This window comes from Nematolebias whitei, chromosome 10, assembly GCF_014905685.2.
Source record: "Nematolebias whitei isolate Nwh7 chromosome 10, NemWhi1, whole genome shotgun sequence".
NCBI classification, from domain to species: domain Eukaryota; kingdom Metazoa; phylum Chordata; class Actinopteri; order Cyprinodontiformes; family Rivulidae; genus Nematolebias; species Nematolebias whitei.
This window is the reverse complement of record NC_056507.1, coordinates 26092599-26112770: the sequence shown is the minus strand read 5'-3', so window position 1 is coordinate 26112770 and position 20172 is coordinate 26092599. Positions and strand designations below refer to the sequence as shown.

General features: G+C 42.7%; 1 protein-coding gene across 1 annotated transcript; it reads right to left on the bottom strand.

Annotated features, from left to right (window-relative positions):
• Positions 1-4104: 4104 nt before the first annotated feature.
• rgma (repulsive guidance molecule BMP co-receptor a) lies at positions 4105-19329 on the bottom strand. The gene is made up of 4 exons (XM_037683515.1): positions 19075-19329; positions 12023-12141; positions 9699-10219; positions 4105-6650 (listed from the first exon to the last, which is right to left on the bottom strand). The coding sequence occupies exons 1-4, from the start codon at positions 19086-19088 to the stop codon at positions 5958-5960; spliced, it is 1347 nt and encodes a 448-aa protein (XP_037539443.1). The 5' UTR covers positions 19089-19329; the 3' UTR covers positions 4105-5957.
• Positions 19330-20172: the final 843 nt, after the last annotated feature.

Below are 20172 nucleotides of genomic sequence, written 5' to 3'. Positions count from 1 at the left end.
AAATGATATACGAGGCCTCAATTTTAAGACTCGTGGGTCATGAGCCAAGGACAGCAGGAGGGTGTCGTACCTTTTCCCAGGTGTTTATTTTGAAGTTCTGGATCCAAGTGTCATACATTGTTGGTGTCATAGCAACAACTTACCACCTGCAGCTGGAGGTGAGGGGTGATCATGTTTTGCCTATGTCTGGGTATGTTTTTGTCTTCCTGGTTAGCAAAATATCTCGAAGTACCGGTAATCACTGGTTGCATGTCGGCGGTCAGATTTGCTCTTTAGAGAACATGGCCGCTAACGATCAAAACTCGAGAACTTTTAGATTTTCTCTCTTCAAGAGTCGCAACAGTGAGTCCTCCATCTCACTCTGTCCTCACTCCAACTACCTCCATGTCCTCTCCACCTGCATCCATATGGATCCAAGCATGCGTTGTTGGTGTCGGCAACAACTCATCACTTGTAGTTGGAGGTGATCCTTCGCATCCTTTACCAATATATCCACTCCTTCCTCTGGACATGTTCAAACCATCTCAGTCTGGCCTCTCTAACTTACTACAGCTGACTTTCATTCTTCTTTCAAGTGCATACCTCCACTTCTCCAAGTTCTCTTCCACCTGTTCCCAGTTCTCACCACAAATCACAATGTCATCTGCAAACATCATAGTCTGCAAGGATTACTGCCTGACCTGTTAGTCGGTCTATCACCAGAGCAAACAAGAAGGGGCTCAGAGCGGATCCTTGATGCATCCCACCTCCACCTTGAAGCTATCTGTCACTCCTACAGCACATCTCACCACTGTTTTGCTGTCCTCATACATGTCCTGTACCAGTCTAACACTTCTCAGTCACGCCAGATTTCCTCATGCAGTACCACACCTCCTCCCTCAGCACCCTGTCATATGCTTTTTTTTTCTAAATGCGCAGACACAATGTAGTTCTTTCTGGCCCTCTCTGTTCTTCATCAGCATTCTCAAAGCGAAGACGATCATCTGTGGTGCTCTTTTAATCATACTGTTGCTCACAAATGATCATTTCTCATCTAAGTCTAGTTTCCACAACTCCCTCCCAGATCTTCATTGTGTGACTTGTCAGCTTAAATCCCCTGTAGTTGCTACAACTCTGTACATCACCCTTGTTCTTAAAAATGGGCACCAGAACACTTCTCCATTCCTCAGGCATTTTCTCACCTACAAATATGCCATTCAATATTTGAGTCAAAAACCTCACTGCCATCTCTCCAAGACATTTCCAAACCTCCACTGGTATGTCATCAGGTACTACTGCCTTCCCCTTCATTCATTCCAGACTCCACTCGCTAAACTTTCACACTTGCTGGTCCACATTTTCAATAAGATAAGATGAGATAAGATAGAACTTTATGGTATCTACTCTTAGTTCTTTCATTCTCTTCATTCATTAGCTCCTCAAAGTACTCCTTTCATCATCCCGTCACACTCTCCTCACTTGTTAGAACATTACCATTAATATCTTTAACAAGCCTAACCTGCTGCACATCCTTTCCAGCCTGATCTCTGTCTCGCCAATCGGTACAAGTTCTTCTCGCCCTCTTTAGTGTCCAGGCTCCCATACAACCCATCATACACCTTCTGCTTTGTCTTTGCTACCTCCCACTTTGCTCTACGTCCCATCTCCTTATATTCCTGTCTCCTCTCTTCGGTCCTCTCACTGTCATATTTCTTGGCTAACCTCTTTCTTTGAACAGCTTCCTGCACTTCACTATTCCACCACCAGGTTTCTTTATCATCCATTCTCTGTCCAGATGACACACCAAGTATCTTCCTACCTGTCTCTCTAATTACTGTTGTTTTAGTAGCCCAGTCATTTTGGAAGCTTTTTCTTATTACCCAGATTTTTTAACAGCTCCTCTCTGAACTCCTCACAACATTCTTCCTTCTTCAGCTTCCACCATTTGATCTTTTCTGATTTTACTTTTTTTCTCTACTTCACAACAACAGTCATTCTACACACAACCATCCAATGCTGTCTGGCCATGATCTCCCCTGCCACAACCTTAAAGTTCCCAATCTCCCTCAGGTTTCCTCTCATACACAGAATGTAGTCTACTTGTGTACTCCTTCCTCCACTCTTATAGGTCACTCTATGTTCCTCCCTCTTTTGGAAATAAGTGTTGACTACAGCCATTTCCATTGTCTTAGCAAAATCCACCACCATCTGTCCTTCCTGGTTTCTTAACACCAAACCTACCCATCACTTCCTCATCCCCTCTGTTTCCTTCACCATCATGTCCATTCAGGTCTGCTCTGATCACCACTCTCTCCTCCCTGGGAATACTCTCTATCACTTCATCCAGATCCTTCCAAAATTTATTTTTCTCCTCTACGTCACATCCAACCTGTGGAGCATAACCATTGACATTTAGCATCAGACCTTCTACTTCTACCTTCAGGAGCATCTCCCTATCTGACACTCTCTTCACCTCTACTACATTATTTACCAACTCCTCCTTCAGGACCACCCCTGCTCCAATGCTGCGAGCCTTGCTGCTCTTCCACTTGGTCTCTTAGACACATAAAACATCTACCTTCCTTCTCTGCATCATGTCAGCCAGCTCTCTACCTTTGCCTGTCATTGTCCTCACATTTAGAGTTGCCACCCTCAGTCCTACATTCTTCACTTTCCTCCTCTCCCTCTGTCTCCTGACACATTTCCCTCCTCATGGACTTCGACTAACAGCAGTTTCTGCTGGCATCTTGTTTGTCAACAGCACTGGTGGTAGTTGTTGGTGTGCTCCCTAGTTGCTGGCCAATGTTTTTCATTTAACACAAATATTGCTTAATTTACTATAAGTTGTACATTTAACAACCCTGAAAGTATTTATACACTTACAAATCAGATGTGCTGGAGTCCCAAAGAAGAAAAAGTTCAATAATGAGGTCATTATTTTCAAATTCTCCATCCTAAAAGCTTCAACATGATTTAGTTTGTTGAAATTGATCAATTTATCACCTGACCATGTGTTTTGTCGTGCATCCTGAGCTGCTGCTCTCACCTTAAAAAAAAAGGAGCTCTTGGCATTTGAATAGAAAAGTATGAAGAAATTACAAGGAAAGAGAACGACTCCAGACCCTCTGCTACTCTGTTCTTATCGCTCGTTCAAATGATCCAGATCGTTTGCAAATGTCACCATTTCTCTGACAAGATTCCTCAAAATACGTAGTTTGTTTTAGGGCTCATTAATAGAAAGATCCATTGTGTGGTTTGCACCTCCTGTAGTTTCAGCTCATCTTTTGTTCTTTTCTGGAGGCACTCACACCTGCTGACGATCAGTTCATCACTGAGCAGCACCCGTTTGCCCTTCGGCCACTGGACTCCTGTGGAAACCGTAATGGTTTCTCTTTTGTTCATTAATGATGAAGTGTAAATATGCTATGGCTCATCTGGTCATATTTGTCTTTTTATTGCCCGAGAAGCTTGAACTACTTTCAGTGGAGGGTGTGGGGGCAGTCTGGTGGTCAGCGCTGCAGTTTTGGATTTGAGGCCAGGAGCATTTGGTGTCCAAATGTTTTGTGAACTTGTTTGCTGTGGTGACACCTGCAGAAGGAATCAGCTGGAATAAAAACATTCACTTGCACTGGTAAATAAATGTTTACAGAGCACTTGAGCTTTGAGCTGCCTCTGAGTCCAACAAACTCATCTTTGTGAGGAGACGTGGAACAAAGTCCAGTGCTCTGAAGGGAGATTTTAGTTTTTCCAACAACTTGAGGGTTAAATCTGCTGCTCGACTGAATTCTGCCTTCTGATGAGTTTCTTGTGAAGTTTTAAAAAGGCTTAAAGGGCATGAACAAACTGCTGAAGGTGAGGGGACAATCATGTTTGCACATCTGAAGAACCGCAGGATGAACTTTAATGAAACTCTCAGAAATCATCCATTGGATACACTTCTAAGATGGCCGCCACAGCAAAGCAATCATAGAAAACACCTGCACTGAAACTCATTCAGGCAGATGGAGCTAAAACTTGATGCAGCTGCTGGTCAACAGGCCTCCACCAGGGGGCAGCACAACACCACAGGTTATAGAGCAGCTTTTAAAAAAGGCTTTCCTTTAAACATAGTTGACAGACTTGGTCTTTTATTCAATAAATAACTTACATTAGCAACAGCTGGCACGTGGAACCACATGATTTACATAAAAACACACTTTGATCTTTCAGGCTTATCCCATTCAACGATTTAAAAAAATTATTTTAATCACAAAAACAAGAGTTAAAAAAAAACCCATAAAGTGCTTTAAAGTCAAAAACATGAACCCCGCAGAGCATTTCTTCCTACATTCTCTCGTTTTGAGGAAAGGTGGGCTGTTTAAAAAAAAACAAAACGAGTGACTCGTCGCTGACAATCGATCTGCTCTGTGGCGCTCGTGTCGTTGAAATGAACAAAAAAAGGGGGGTCCCTTTTCAAACAAAACATACAAAATGCTCACATTCACCAAAACATTTAGTACAAAACTGGAGATAAATTCAACACAGTATCACGACACGTATGTACAATTTCACAAAATACACGGATACTGGTAAAACACGCAGTACAAAGTACGTCTATTAACAAGATTCAACATCACAGTCGTGTGGTTGTCGAACGGCACGCAACTCCAACTCAGCGTGATCGATAGGCGACCGTAGAACCGTGCTTCGGCGTTTATGGGGAAGACGTGCACGCTGAGGGACCGTGATGTGGTTTTTATATTTGATCACCAAAACACAAAAAGACAGACCCTGCTAACGTCCGAGCTACAAGATGAAAACTCAGGCGTGACACAAACCTTGGCACAAGAGCGCGGTTTTTTTGTGTGTGTTTTTTTTAAGCCACGTTCCCAGACATTTGCTCGTTGCTTAGTCACTGCGGCTCAGCCGGGTCGTTACAATGGAAGTCTGTGGACGCGTCACTGACTCAAGGTGACGTGTGGAACAGCAGTTTCTGCACCGCTCCACCTGTTGACAGACGTTCTTCACATGGGTGCAGCTGAACGCTGATCGACACGTCCGCTCCAACAATGCAGGAGACCTTTAACGTCCCTGAAACTGGTGCGTGCACTAATGTAAACGCCGCTTTACATTAGTTCCCACTGGAGTCTGCTATTTGGCCGATGGAGCCCGTTTGAGCAGACTCTGTCTTTTTATGTTTTCTGCAACAACAAAAAGAAAAAAAATGGGTGCAACACAAAGAAAATGAGAAAAATGTCTCCCACCGGAGTGCTCTTTTTATACAAATCTGGAAACTCCTGCACTCTCAAACACACAAAATTAACCACAGATGCTGGATTCGGCACACATATTGTTCTAGTGCACACACACACGCGCACACACACACACACACACACACACTCTAACAATGTGACCCATTAATCTCCACAGCAGACGGCTGGAGACGCTGCTCTGACATCCCTCTGGCTGGGTGCTTCCTCCATAAAGCTCCGTTTTTCTGTCTCCAAAGCTGAAAACTAATCAAACATGGAGCTGCTTCTGGCCTAGAAGGTTAACAAAAGCTCCTGTCAGGTCCTCCAGCTTTGCCGCACGAGCCACGCAGAGCTTCCCTGGCTTGGCACCATTGTGCGGATCAGCAGGAGAGGGATCAGTGAACCCCTCTTTCTGCAAAACATCATCTTGTCCAGCTTCCCACAGGCATGCAGCGCTGGTGAGAACGTGGGGATTTAATCCCAGGTAGAAATCCAGAGCTGCTCTGTTCAAAGATTAAGAGCGGCTAAATGCACGTGATGATAGACGGGCGGGAGGTGAGCCCGTCTTGTTGTCAGCCTGACGTCCAGATGAGGCTACACGACTAAAATGAGACCTGGAGCTGGGCGGGCTCAGACCACCGGTCAACACACAAAGCCACGGCAGAAGTGTGAGGCTGGTACACGACACAGAGACGCTACTTTAACATCTACTGACCTAAACGACATGAAGACACCGGTGTGAACAGACTACAGGGGGACTGTGCAACACGCGGTCCACAGTAAGACGGCCAGGAGGAAAACCACACGTGGGTCTTTGTGTGGGTTTGCGGCGGCGCTCAGAGCGTTGTTTTCATAGATGTGGTATCTTTTGCTGTTGGAGTGCAGCATTTTTACATCCTCAAAGGCGTAGTAGGCCGCCATGGTGAAGTTTATGTCTCCAGAGGAGAGGAGGTCGAACACGCAGGACTGGAAGTACAGATCCTCCACTGGAAGGCGCTCTTTGCACTTGGCCTTAGCCGACTGGTAGGTGAAGCCGTGCGTCCCGGCGCCGCTCCTGGTTCGGACCGTGCCGTGAGCCTCCGCCGCTCCAGCTTTAAAGTTCCTGAAGTCGATGCGCTGGTTGGAGGGACAGCCGTGGAGGCACAAGTACAAGTCCTGGTTATCGCCTTCCTCCACAGAGTTCACGACCTCCTCGGGCATGCGCACGGCAAAGGTGAGGTAGCGGCCGACCTGCCGCACCACGATGGTCGTCCCGATGTACCTGGCCTGGATCTCCACGTGCTGCCCGGGGACCTTCTCCACCACGCGCAGGGTGTTGCCTCCGTTGGGGTCGCCTCCGTTCTTGGAGCCGTCGGCGAAGGCGGCGGGCAGCTCGTCCGTCTCGGCGTGGTACGTTTTCTGCTCCACGCATTTCTGGAAACTCCTGAAGATGATTGTCAGCTGCAGGGGCGAGAGGGAAACACACATGAGCCGAAATCAACCAACGGGTCAACAACGATCCACTCCGTGCAGTTCAGGAACGGTAAATCCACAGAATTTAAAAAATGGATGCGTTTAGCTTTGCGCTGAGAACAGGTTCGTGCTAACCTGCGCCACATACGCCCCCCTCCACCCCACTCAAGTGTCACGTTCCAGGGCTGGCTCAATGCAGGGGGTGGTGGTGGTGGTGGTGGTGGGGGGCAAGGTAAACGCCCTCCATAAAAACACGAGTCTCAGCCGTGTAAAGTCAGGCCTCAGTTTGCAGACACAAAGACGAACTATTCATAGCGCTGCCTGTTAACCCCCGGAGCTCTGCTCTGCTCCGGTGGGTGGGGGTGGGGGGGTTGGGGGTGGTGGGGGGCCAGATACTCTGGAGCTAATCAAGTGGGACCGGTCACGACTCTGCAGGCGTGGCTTCACGGGACACCACTGAGCCACTGTCCGAGGAAGCAGCAGAACGCTCCTGCTTGGATCTTAAGGTCCGACTGAAACTAAACACGACTCGAGCGTCGGTTTGAGTCGCTGCAGTGAAAATAATCCACCTTCCTGTTTGCACAGGTGCCACTCGCTGCTGCTGCTTTGTTTTACCCCTTTAGTCCAAAAATCTTGTACTCTTAAAAAAAATAATAAAGAACTCTCATTTGATTCCAAGAATAGCAACAGAGAATGTAATTACTTTAAAAGCTAAATAACTCACAAATGTCTAATAAGCGTCATTAAGAAACCTTGATGACAGAAAATTACAGCCTCTACAAATGTGTTTGACTTCTTTTATACCTCCGTCTAAACGCTTCACATTTGCTGCTGAAGTTCTGCCAAATCTGGGTGGACTTTTACTACAAGACGTCCAAACAAACCGCCGCTCCATTAAACAACCAGAACCACGTGTGTCCTGCTGATAAAGATTGAAGCGCAGTCATGGAGGAGCCCAAGCATCAGGCTCACGACGAGCCTCGCGTTAACGTCCGACGCTGAACCGCTTCTGACGCGTCGTTTAGAAAAGCTTAAAGGTCTTTGTGGCGGCTCGACCCGTCGTTCTGGAACAGATCCAAACACTAACCAGAACCCGGCGTTTGACAAGAGGAGCTGCAGCTGTTAACAGTCCGACCACACGAAAGAGAAAACACGAACCAAAACATTGGACCGCTTCGTGTTCAGGAAGACTTTAGGAAACTTGCAGAAAATGTCACCAAAATAAAATGGAAGTCGCAAAGAAGTTGCAGAGTTTGAATCGTGTTTGTCGACTGACCGGTAGTCCGGATCCAGGAATACGAAGCAACGATGCGAAACAAAGAAACAAAGGTGAAGAAAAAAAGTCATTTTTGATCAAAACAAAGTCGGTATGTTTTCAACGGACTGCAAAAACAGCTACACTTTGAATTTTGAAAGCAATAATTTGAACAGTGAATGTTTGTAGTTTGAGGAACATTTTTCTAGACAGGAATTGAACAGGAAGTTCAAGTTATTGGGTTTTTTTATGCAACACATTCAAGCAGGAGTTACACTGCGAATAAGAAGAGAGGTAGGTTTTATTTTTGATTGTCACAGGCAGAGAAATGACGGATGCTGGAGAGTGGAGGAGGGAGCAATTTCATCCACCACCAGGTTCAGTGGCAGAGCCAGGGGGTGGCCAGTGGTGGCTTTGGCCACTATACATTTATCTTTAGCCACCACAGTCAAGAGATATGGTGGTGGCCATCTTGGATTTAGAGGTGACAACCCAATTTTCAAAATGAACCTTTCTGTGTGCAGCCACACATCAAAAATGGAAGTCGCACCTCGTTTATTATTCAAGTTATCATTTTCACAACATTCATGGCTAGATGAACCGAGAGAGGGTATTTTTAATTCCCCCGTTGCTCTGCAACTGGGGACAAAAACCATCCAACACTCAATTATAACATAGTGTTTAGGATTTTAAGACAGAAATACTCAAAAATTTGGTTTTAGATTTAAAAATGGTCATAGTACAAGTAACATTTACAATTTGTTAGGTATGCACGATATTGGATTTTTGGCCGATATGTTAAAACTTATTTGGCCGATAACCAATACTGATCTTTTTTCCTAGACCTACTTACAGAGACGACATAGCTTTCTCTGCTGTGGAGTTAAAATACTACATTATTCTGCATGGTGTTTGTCAGTTTGACCTGCTACCACATGCAGATGCCAAAAAGGGTCTGAAAATGATGCAACACTTCAACTTGGATTATGTTTAAAGTCAAATGTATTCATGACATTTACTCTCTCTAACACAATGACAACACTGGAACAGTGCAAATTAATACATTTTCACAAATCCAAACTCAACCTGTTCACAAGCAACAACTGAAAAGTGCATAAGTAGTAATGCATTAATAGATACACTTGGCAGTTTCTTAAAATTAAAAATCAACTTAAAACACAAGCATTTTATGTCGGTGAGTTTTTCTGATGGAATGTCCGATATTTCACTTTATCTTTAATATCAGCCGACACCGATACCATGCCGATAATATTGTGCATCCCTAACAATTTGTCTTTGTTTGTTTGTTTGTTTGTTGGCCCTTCTTATTGTACAACCCTGTATTGATCTGTTGCTACACTCGACCCTGGAAGGAATATCAACCAATAATTTGGATCAAATAAAGCTAAACAAATCATATTTCCTTTATAGATATTGAAAACAAAACACTGGACACTTCATTGACATCAGGATAAAGTTGGAGTTATCCAAATGTTTTCATACAGGTCAACAGTGGCAGGATCCCCAACAACCTATGGGACAGATCTGGCTGTAGACTGAGGAAGTCCTCTGGAGGGGGGACGAAATGTCTCTCACTTAAAGAAACTGGTCCAGATGACACGATTGAACCTTTTTTGTTGATGTGGAGGACCAGTTGCAAAGATTACTTCTTCATTTCATGGTTTAGATGGAATAAAGACGAGTACAGTAAAAATATCAAGTAGCCACTTTTCTACACCGGTGCATTCGAGCGTCGAGGAAGAGGAGCAGACAACTCTCACCTTGCTCGTTGCTGTGGCCATCGAGCCTGGCAGCACAGGGGAGTTGGTCACCTGCACCGACAGGAACTTGTTGTGGATCAGGGGCCAGGATCCTTCCACCCTACACGTCTGAAAGTCGTCGCCAAACGTCCGCAGGTGCGGGTCCCCGAAGAAGCCGCAATGGGTGTAGTTGGGCGATGCCGTGTTGCGCGGAAGACTGCGCTCGTAGTGGCACACCTCGGGCCCATCGGAGCGCTCCTGGCTGTCGGTCAGGACCGGAGGAAGCGGCGGCGGAGGAAGCGGGGTCCTGGCCCGAGGCGGGGACGTGGGCCCGTCCTTCGAGCAGTTGTTCTGTTTCATCAAGTCCTCGATGCCATGCTTGGTGGCGTGATACGACAGGTCGCCCCTGCAGGAGCGCGTCGTCCGGACCACGCAGCTGTAGTAGACTCGCAGCGCCGCGCACGTGTCCTTCTCCGGTCCAGAGTTCAAGGGCGAGGTCAAATACTCAGTGTTGCACTTCTGGATCTTGCACTGCAGACTCACTGGGAGGGACAGATTAGAGAGGACAGGGAGTCAAGATGTCCAGGAACTGTGGAAGCAGTTCTTTTGGCCATGTTAGATCCTCGTGTTTCTCATACAGACTCATAAATGTCAAATAAAAACAATGAAACTAATGACTTTGCATAACAATAAAAACTAAGCATGTTTGACATCCTGTTGAGTATCTGAGTGACCATCGTTTAGAATAAATTTACCAATGGTCCTGTAAAAAGTAAAAGAGGACATTGAGTTCCCTCTCATGCCTACAGGCTTTAACTTCACATTAAAACATCATTCTGGATTTTCATCTTCACAGATAACCACCCCTGCATGTCTGAATCCTTTTACAGCCAACCCTTTATACAAATCTTCCACGCTGCCTCGTTGCGACACCACGTTTGACTAATAAAGCATTTATTTGCAAGCTCTCTCACCCGGAGTCTCGGTGGGGGAAGCTGCACGGACACTTTGAAGTCACACTTTAGACAGTATTTGTCTGAAAAGCTTTGCTGCAACCCTAACACCACTCAGGCCTTTACAACCACCTGACAGCTGGAAATAAACTCATCTTGATCTCAACTATCTGAGCTTCGTCTTTTATTAGTTTTAGGGGAGTGAATGAACCAACAGAGAACACGACTTTGACTATGTCCAACTATTAAATTACACAAAAAAATTGAAGAAAACTTTTGCTTTTTAAACATTTTTTTTAATTTTAGCTGATCAAAAAGCAAAAAAAGGGGGGAAAATGTGAACACAATATTATTCCCGTTATCTTTTTACCACACTTACCTGTAAATACAAAAAAAAAAACAATCATTTTCAATACTGTGTTCCTGTGAGAGGATTTAAATTTGGATCGAACAATTTTGGTACTAAATGTGTTCGTTTTGGTTTATAAATCAAAGTAAGTTACCAGGTTTGGAAAATTGAATTGTTTGGGTTTAGTTTTGTTTCTACTGAAATATATAAATATTAATAAATAAATAAAACAGCTGCTTATGGCAATTGCTTAAAAGTACATTTTGAATAAAGTGTAATATACCTGCCCTGACTGAAAATGTTTTAAACTGTATAAACTAAATGCAGTTGCATCAGCTTTAATACTGTTTTTTTAAATAAATATACATATATATATATAGTTATCCAAAGGGTTTTCTTAAAGACAGATTTAAAGGTAATCTAAGCTTTTGTTTTAAAAGAACCACAAAAATCTTTAGTGTGGCAACACGAACATAAATAGAGAATAAGTCTAATCTTCTCCTAAACTACACAAATAAAATAAAAACACTATTTTTTAAAAAAGGTTAATGAAACCTGGTCCATCCCCCAAAACATAACAGCATTAAAGAGCTGCAGCAGCTTTAAAATGACCTTTTTCTCCAACAAAAACAAATAAAAACCAACACTTGATCAAAAACAAGAGTCTGACCTACACCCCCCCCCCCCCATCTGCTTACTACACGTAAATATTTGTCTCTAAATCAGTTTAATTTCACATAATTGCCCAAATTCACAAGAATTATAACGACACGAATAAACACACACTTATAAATTTAATAACAATGTGACTTTAAGGGTTTAGTTTTCTTTCTTTTTTTTTTATCGCTTCGGATTTGTGTCAGTGTTTGGGGGAACCTGGCAACCCTGGAGAAATTTAACGTCTGGAAAAGTTAGCTAGCGACTCAATTAAGATAAAAACAAACCTCTTCTTGACAAAAAACGTTATTTTATCCGTGTCTGTGTGAGGTAACATGATGGTGGCTTATCGAAGACCTGAGTGTAACACAGTTTGTGGGTCTTACCGGAGGGGAAAAGTGAGAAAAGCACAGCGAGGACTCTGCACACTTCAAGCACCGAGGAGGGTCTCCCTCTTTCCCCCATAACCATCCATCCAGCTCGGGGTCGCGCTTCACTCCTCTCCCTGCTCAGGCAGCATTAAAACAAAAACAGGTGGGGAAAGTTAACTGGAGCTCCAGCGACGAGAAAAACAAGAAAACAGTCCACGGTGCTCTCATCCCTGCCTGGTTACAAGCTGACCCTTTCCTCCGAAACAGAGCAGCTCAAAGAAGACGCTGCGCGCGCTGAGAGCTGCGGAGCTCCGTTCCTCCCGAGGAGTGGAGGCGGTGCCACGGACACTCTCCACCAATCACCGCCGCCGGCTAGAGCCTCAGCCCCGCCCCCTCTCCAGATCTCACATTACACGTCAATGTGCAGACTTGTTCGACTTTTAACGACCTACAAAGTGCGGTCCTCCTAACGTCACGAGCAAAGAAAGCTTTGTTTTCATACTGTCAGCTCAATGTATGAGGGGAAAACGAACAAAAAGAAACAGAGGTGGGCATCATATTGTTTTCTGGAGACATAATGATTTAATTAAATTATTCAAATTACATATTAACCCAGAAAGCAAAAGTGTTTTTCAAGCAGTTGTTGCAAATAAAACTTTAAGGCCTCTTTAGTTTTATATCATTGAAAAGATGGTTAGCTCGATAATCAAACATTTTTATTAATGAGCATGTTCAACGTCAGTATTTTGCAATACATTATATTCTAGATATATATTTGTTAATACCGCTGACTATGGCTTCCTCCCTAGCATTAGCTATTTAATTTTCAGTTCAGTTTATTTATGTAGTGCCAAGTCACAACAGAAGTCATCTCAGGGCACTGAACAGAAACATTCATATATAAAAATTTAGTTAATAGCATTGTTTTTATCTGAGGAGCAGACTGCTTTGTGCTGATCTCCATCACAGAACTCTCATCTTGAGCAAGCATGAAGGCGACAGTGGAAAGGAAAAACTCCCTCATGAGGAAGAAACCTTTAACAGAACCAGGCTCAGAACAAGTGAACATCTGCTTTGAACAGCTGGTTTGGCAGGAACAGATACACAATGGCAGGTCGAGAATGTTACGATAGAAATAGTATCAAAAGAAAACTATTCAATTTTAACAATTCATTTAAGGAAATTAGGTCAATTTGTCTTAAGTCTATAGCAACATAACAAGCCAACCCGTTATCCAAAAGGAAAGTCTTGAGCCCAGTCTTAAAACTGGACAATGTGTCAGCCTCATGGACAGAAACTGGAAGTTGGTTCCACAAGAGAGGAGCTGATAACTGAAATATTTTCCTCCCATTCTGCTTTAGGAAACTCTAGGAACCACAAGTAAACCTGCAGCCCGAGAGAAGTGCTCTGTTTGGAAAATATGGAACAATAAGATCTGTAATATAAGATGGAGCTAGGTTGTTGAGGGCTTTGTAGGTTAGAAGTAAGATTTTGAATGCAGTTCTTGATTTGACAGGGAGCCAATGGAGAGAAGCTAAAACTGGAGAGATATGGTCTCTCCCAGTAACTCCAGTAAAGACTCTGGCAGCAGCATAACAAACCATTGCAATAGTCCAGTCTAGATGTAACAAATGAACCAGTTAGATAAGCTGTTTCTAATTTTAGGGATATTACGCAGGTGGAAGAAGGTGGTTCTAGTAATGTTTTTCTTAATGTGGGGGGGATAAAAAACATGCCCTGATCAAAAATAACACAAATATTAGAACTAGAGGCCAGATTAAGGCCATCCAAAGAGGGCGAAAGACTTAGAAATTAATTTATAAGATGTTCAGGTCCATAAATTAAAACCTCAGTCTTGTCTGTATTGAAAATAAAGATTTTTTTAGGGTCATCCAGGTTTTCAAGTCTTTAAGACAGTCTGAGTAGCTGATTGGATTCATTGGGTTTCATGGACAAATTATAAATGTAGCAGCATTGTTAGCTGTAGCTGGTGGCTAACTTAGAAAATGTCCCATTAAACACTTTTTTTTGGCAAATTCAATATACTTATTGTGAAAATTTTATTTTTTTATATATTTTTTCAAAGAAAAGGAAAATAAATATTTATATTCATTTCCCTATCTTTTAAAAAAAATTAATACCCCCCCCCCCCACCCCCCCATTACAATTATGGGTAACAGCAACCTAGAAAATCACAGCTTATGCCTACTCTGTTCACAATACTCTAGATATTTAAAAAAAAATCCGATATTAACATTATTATTAAAAAAAAACATGTCCACACTTTTCTTCCAAATTGTTAAAATATCTACGATGAAAACATGCACACGGCCAACATATCAAATAATTACAATCAAAACAATCTCACCTAAAGATTATCCTAAAACGGTTGTCGCTTTAATTTTCTTACAATTTTCTTTCAGTGAGCAACTTTTTCAGCCAATGATCAAAGTTGAACGGCTACAGGACAGCGAAGAAGCAGGACAGACATGGAAAACAACAACGACGTTTTCTTTGTTCAGGTGTTAAAAGCTAATCCCTTCCCTTATCTATTAATAAAAGTGTTTTAATGTTTTTCCCCCACCAAAAATCACATTCTGTGTGAACGGGATGTGCAAACGCAACAAGAAACATCTCATCTTTAGTAAACATGGTAGTGTAAACTCGTCCTTGGATGTGTAAGACGTGAGGTCGTCCATGACCACTTTTGGCCCTCAGGCTAGATTTTGCTCACTTGTGTATTCTTTTCAGCTCAAGTCAAGTCAACATGTTCAGCCAAACAGATCTGCTGTGAAGCTGTGGACCATGTGCATGCATAATGAGTTACAAAACAACATTTCCATTTAATTAAAAGCATGCGTACTGGCATCAAACCCTTCACACACTGCAAATAACTAACTTCAATGAAACGATGGAACGCAGTGACAAAAAAGACACATGGGTGGATGCAATATGTTTTCTATTTTTATACAATCTGCTTATCACTTTATCGATTATTGTGTTGATGATGACAGTGAAAACTATATTTTCCTGACCCTGAAAGCTCTCACGTTTATAACAGGGAAGTATTTGTCATGTTTACTACAGATTTAGGCATCGTACGTTGACAAGAAAGTTTATTCAAGAAACAGATTAGATCAGTTAATCTTGTTAAATATGGTTTGAGGTGGGTGGGGTAAATATCAGTGGTGATTTTAGCCTCGTTTTGGGGGTGCTCAAGCACCCCTAAGTTTTTACGCAGCACCCCTGAAAAACAAAGTTACATTTTTTAGACAGTTCTGGGTTTTGGTTTTGGGTTCTGTTTATTGCATTTATGATTCAATGCAACAAAACAAACTTTTACTTGTTTTATTTACATAATGACTTTAATTGCTGGATGTCCGGCCCCTGAGCTGCTGGCTTTAAGAAACTGTGCCCCCTGAGAAGTTTAGTTCAATATCCTGCTTTAGAGGGGGGAATACAGTTTATTAACTGAGTCTGGAAAAATGCAAAAGATGATAAAGTCCTGTGGTCGACCTCATGATCAGCTGAACACAACGTGATAAACAGGAAGTACCACATGTTCTGATCATGATCTGTACGAAGGTAACTGCAGGTAAATTATTTTGTCATGATTACATTGTATACGTAATGGTTAAATTAAAGGTTAAAGTTAGTTGTGCTTTGTTTTGTGTGTTTTGCGTGTAAATATGTAGCTATGTTGCAACTTTTGGTTGCATAAGTTTAGTCTTTGTTTGTTGTGATCAGTTAACACTAAACTGATTTTTATAAAAAGTGTTTATTAGGTTGTAAAGCAGAGTGCTACGTCTGTAGCATCTTAGCTAGCGCGTCTGTATTACACGTAGCTTAGTGCTACTTCTTGTTGTGCCGACTGAGCTCTCTAAAATAGTCATTGAATCAAGTCTTTACTTATGTAGATAAACACAGATCAGTGGTTCCCAACCATGGTCCTTGAGGAATGCCATCCTGCATGTTTTAGTTGTTTCCCTGCTCCAACACACCTGATTCAGTGATTTTATTACTTCCTCAAGTTCTGCTAAAGCCTGTTAAGCACCCATTCATTAAAATCAGGTGTATCAAAGCAAGGAAACAACTAAAACACGCAGGGTGGTGTTCCTCAAGGCCCAGTGTTAGGAAACCCTGACGTAGATGTTTAACAACTCGTTAAAATACACCAAAATGCAGGAAATGGCATCTATGTTATTCAAATTTTTCTGGGGGAGGTCCCCCCACCAGTGTGTCACCTCCACATTATGAATGCTTCTGATGCCAACAGCCACCATGTTGTTCAAACCAAGAGCCATTATCAGCATTGGGGGCTAAGCACCCCTAAAAGTCAGATTCTAGAATCGCCCCTGGTAAATATGCAAAATTTATTCAAAATATAGACAATAAAATCTCATGACAGCAGTTAAGGACCAAGATTAAATGAATCTACAAAAAGTGACAAGTAGATTGTGTTCAAATTCCATCATAAGACTGCTGTTATATGCTCCAGTTTTTGCAAATAAATGCTTGTACCTCTTTCAACTGAGACTCACATATGGACGTACTGTAGCAAACAAACAAACAACTCAAGTTTAAAGTTTCCTGAAGCCACACATATAAAATATATTTTAACCTTATCTCCACAAAATCTTGACAGATTAATCTGTGTCCATCACCTGTGAAGGATACCGCTTGTGATTTAATTAACAATATTTAAATAAGATTAAGGATTTTAAATTTGATTGACAGCAGCTCTTAGAAGGATTTTCTTTGAAATATGAGATTTTTTTCTAACAGAGCTGACCAGCATTGCTCCAATGACCAGTAAAGCAGATGTTGCCCCCGCCCCCACATTCCCTCTTTTGATTGCCAGATGCTACATTAGCCGTGCCTTTCATTGCCATTCCAGCTGAAATACCAGCTGACGGATGGCGGCGTGCTCAGGCCGTACAGTATTTTTCCACAGAGCGGGGAGCGTCTCTGCGGTTTGCTGTCCCCTCATCATGGGTGATGGATCTGTTCTGGTACGACGAGGTCTGGGCCTGCACACGTTCTCCACAGGGGTGGCCCCCAACATGCCAAGCCTTCACGTCAGAATGAGCGAGCGCAGCTGAAAGGTCTGAGCTGCTCGCTGAAATGATTCAGATAAATATGCTCAGCGAGCTTTGATGTGTTAACTTGCCCATGAAGTGTTGGGTGAAAAACAAACAAAGAGCCATTGAATTAAAGCTAAATGTTGCTCATGATCATTTTCACCTGCAGATTTCAAAACAAGTGGAAAATTACTTCTATTCAAATGGTTCAAAATTATCTTCAGTGCAACAAAATAACACATCTGTAACAGACCTTTTCACTTGGGGCTCTGCAGAAAGGTTACGAACAGTTTATATCTTACCTGTTGTAGATGATGTTTTGAATGACCTCAGTTTACACAAATAAATTAAACTGACCAGATTGACAAGCTAAAGGCTAGTCTGCGTGCAACTAAAATAGAGGCATAGCTAATGCAGTTTAAAAATAAATATAATCTATTAAAGAAAGGTCCTAAAATTTGCTTCTGCTGCTATTTATGCTGCAAATGTACACAAACGTGTGTAAAAACTGGAATTCAAAACTGACAGCAACGCAAAGATTTGCATAAACAACTTTATAAATGTTTAGAAACTGTATTCATTTTTTTTAAAAGATGGCAGCAAGCCACCTTGGACTTGCTCAGACTAGCTGTTGGCACGTCAGTCAGATCCTCAACATAAACAAAGACTCGTTAACGTTTACCGTTTAAAACTGGAGCAAAGATGTCCAGTTTATGGGCGACGTGGTTCTGTATCGCTCGTGAAAGTCCGGCATGCACATGCACACACTGTCACATGACACTGTTTTCAAACCTCGAGTGACAAATTGGCGCTAAATGTTTAGAAGATGTGCATTTAACAAGGAGCTACGTGAAAAAAAAGTACACCTGACAAAGTTTATAGAGTGTATTTTATTTTTATTTTTATAACACATTCATTTACATGGAGGGGCGGGGCTTAAAAAAGATGCAGCATCGAGGCGTTTGTACTTTATGGCTTCAACTTCTGTGTTCCAGTCTCATCTCTACAAAACGTGTCATTGGGTCAGATTTAAATGGTATTTTCTCTAAACTCAGCTCATCCAGTCGGGTCATGTTATTTTTTGTTTGTTTGTTTTTTCTTGGAATTTTGAGATGAAAGTCAGAATTCTGATTTTAATCACAAAATTAAAATAATAAAATAAAAACAAACATGTCAGAATTTTGAATTTAATCTCAGAATTCTGAAGAAGACAAAGAAAAATGTGATTAACAGTGGTCCTTATAGTCTTCCGTAAACGAGCTATCTACAACAGATCGGATGCTATAACGTTCAATGTTTCCCCAGAATGCCACTTGAAAAAAGTCTGAACTCTCCATTTAAGGACAAATTGATTTTCAAAGACAACCGGAGACCACGGGTCTAATTTTTGTCACATCTACGAACACAGCACAAGGCTGGAACCTGAGCTGCCCTGAATAAAATGGCTGCTCGTCACACAGTTTAACCATGAATAAAAACATCAACAAGGTTCTCCAGTCTGAAGACACATCGGGACGCTCCACGTGCAGCAGGTGCACTTCAGGGTCTCTTAAATCCTGACCCTTTATTCCACTGAAATCTGCTCCGTGTTGCCAGGAGGCCTCAGTTTAAACACTTACTGTGTGAGGAGGACACACATCTGGACCTGTCTCACCGGGTGCAGCAGCTGCATTTTCACATCTACCTGACAGCCTCCTCCTTTTACCTCCCCCTCCAACAGATGGCGCCTGTTAAACCTCCAGCCAGGAGAGGAGAAGCTGTCAGGGAACGAGGACTAATTGGAGCTGTCAGGCTGTAACAGGTGAGGCTCTGCAGCCTGCAGGATCTCTGCACATCAAACCCTGGATGTGCCATTAATACAATTATTTATTTTAACTGAGGCATCCAGCTTTTTGGATGCTATACATAATTAGAAAGAAAATGCACATTTAGGTCACTTATTTTATTTTTTAAGCAAAAGCTCCAAACTGAGCAGATTTGTGTTACCTTTGAGACTGCATGGGCTCTGGAGTTCTGCAGGAACCCGGAGGACTGCAAACAGGAGCGACTCCTCTTTAACACAAAAAAGAAGAAGGACAAAAAAAAAAAAAAGAATCACAGCAATCCGAGTTTAAATCCACTCAGCGGCTCGGTGCAGTCCGTGCACGCGCAAACGTCCACTCATTTCACAGGAAGTGGATCTGAGCGGAGCCATGATGATGAGACATGAGGTCCAGAGAGGAGAGGAGTCCTGCTGCTGCTGTCTGGATCCTCAGCAATGGTTTGTTACAAACTGTGAGGGAGACGATCATCGACTCTGCGTGACGCTGCGTGGAAGCCCCCAAATCCCACAACAGCCCCCCCGAACCCCCCCCTCCGAGCCCCCCTTCCACCGCCTGCTCCGGCAGTTGCGCGCTCAGATCTTCTGCAGAATAAAAAAGGAGGCGCAGTTTCACATGTTTATGCAGCTGTTTAAAAAAAAAAAAAAAAAAAAAAAAAGCTCTTAAAATAGAAATCACCGCTTTTTATGAAATCGTCCTGATGAAAAGGAAATTGAGCCACTTTCATCAATTCCTGCAAATGTCTGAGGCAACGCTGCGAGATCTGTCAGCCCTCGGAGGATGTGTTAAGGATGACTCTCAGCTACTACCACACCAAATTTGAGCTCTCTATCTGTACTATTGACATTTTAGGCTACAGTATTTTGTGTTGTTTTATAAATCAGCCAGCTGTGGTGGCCATCTTGAATTGGGTCGACTCCAGAGGTTGATCACGTGTTGATGTATCTAAATGTGAAAGTGTCATAAAAAATCAGCCCAGTGGTTCATGAGATATTTTGCTAACAGACAGATGCAGTTGATTCCAATAGTTAATGTGCAGCATTTTCAGAGCAGCACTCAAGTGAGCTGATAGCTCTTAGAATTTGAGCTGAGGAGCAGTCTCAGCTACCACCATACCGAATTTTAATCCCGTATCTGTTAAAGCAACTGAGCTACAGCCATTTGTGTGGTTTCCAAACTCAGTCTCCTGTGGCGGCCATCTAGAATTGTGTTGAACCCGAACGGTCATCAGTTGTAGAATCACACCCAGTGATTACTCACAGGA

Coding starts and splice junctions, on each gene's coding strand:
- rgma (XM_037683515.1), bottom strand. Junction 10,220..12,022: donor TTTCTCACTTTTCCCCTCCG/GTAAGACCCACA, acceptor TGTCCCTCCCAG/TGAGTCTGCAGTGCAAGATC. Junction 6,651..9,698: donor TGGCCACAGCAACGAGCAAG/GTGAGAGTTGTC, acceptor TCGCCCCTGCAG/CTGACAATCATCTTCAGGAG.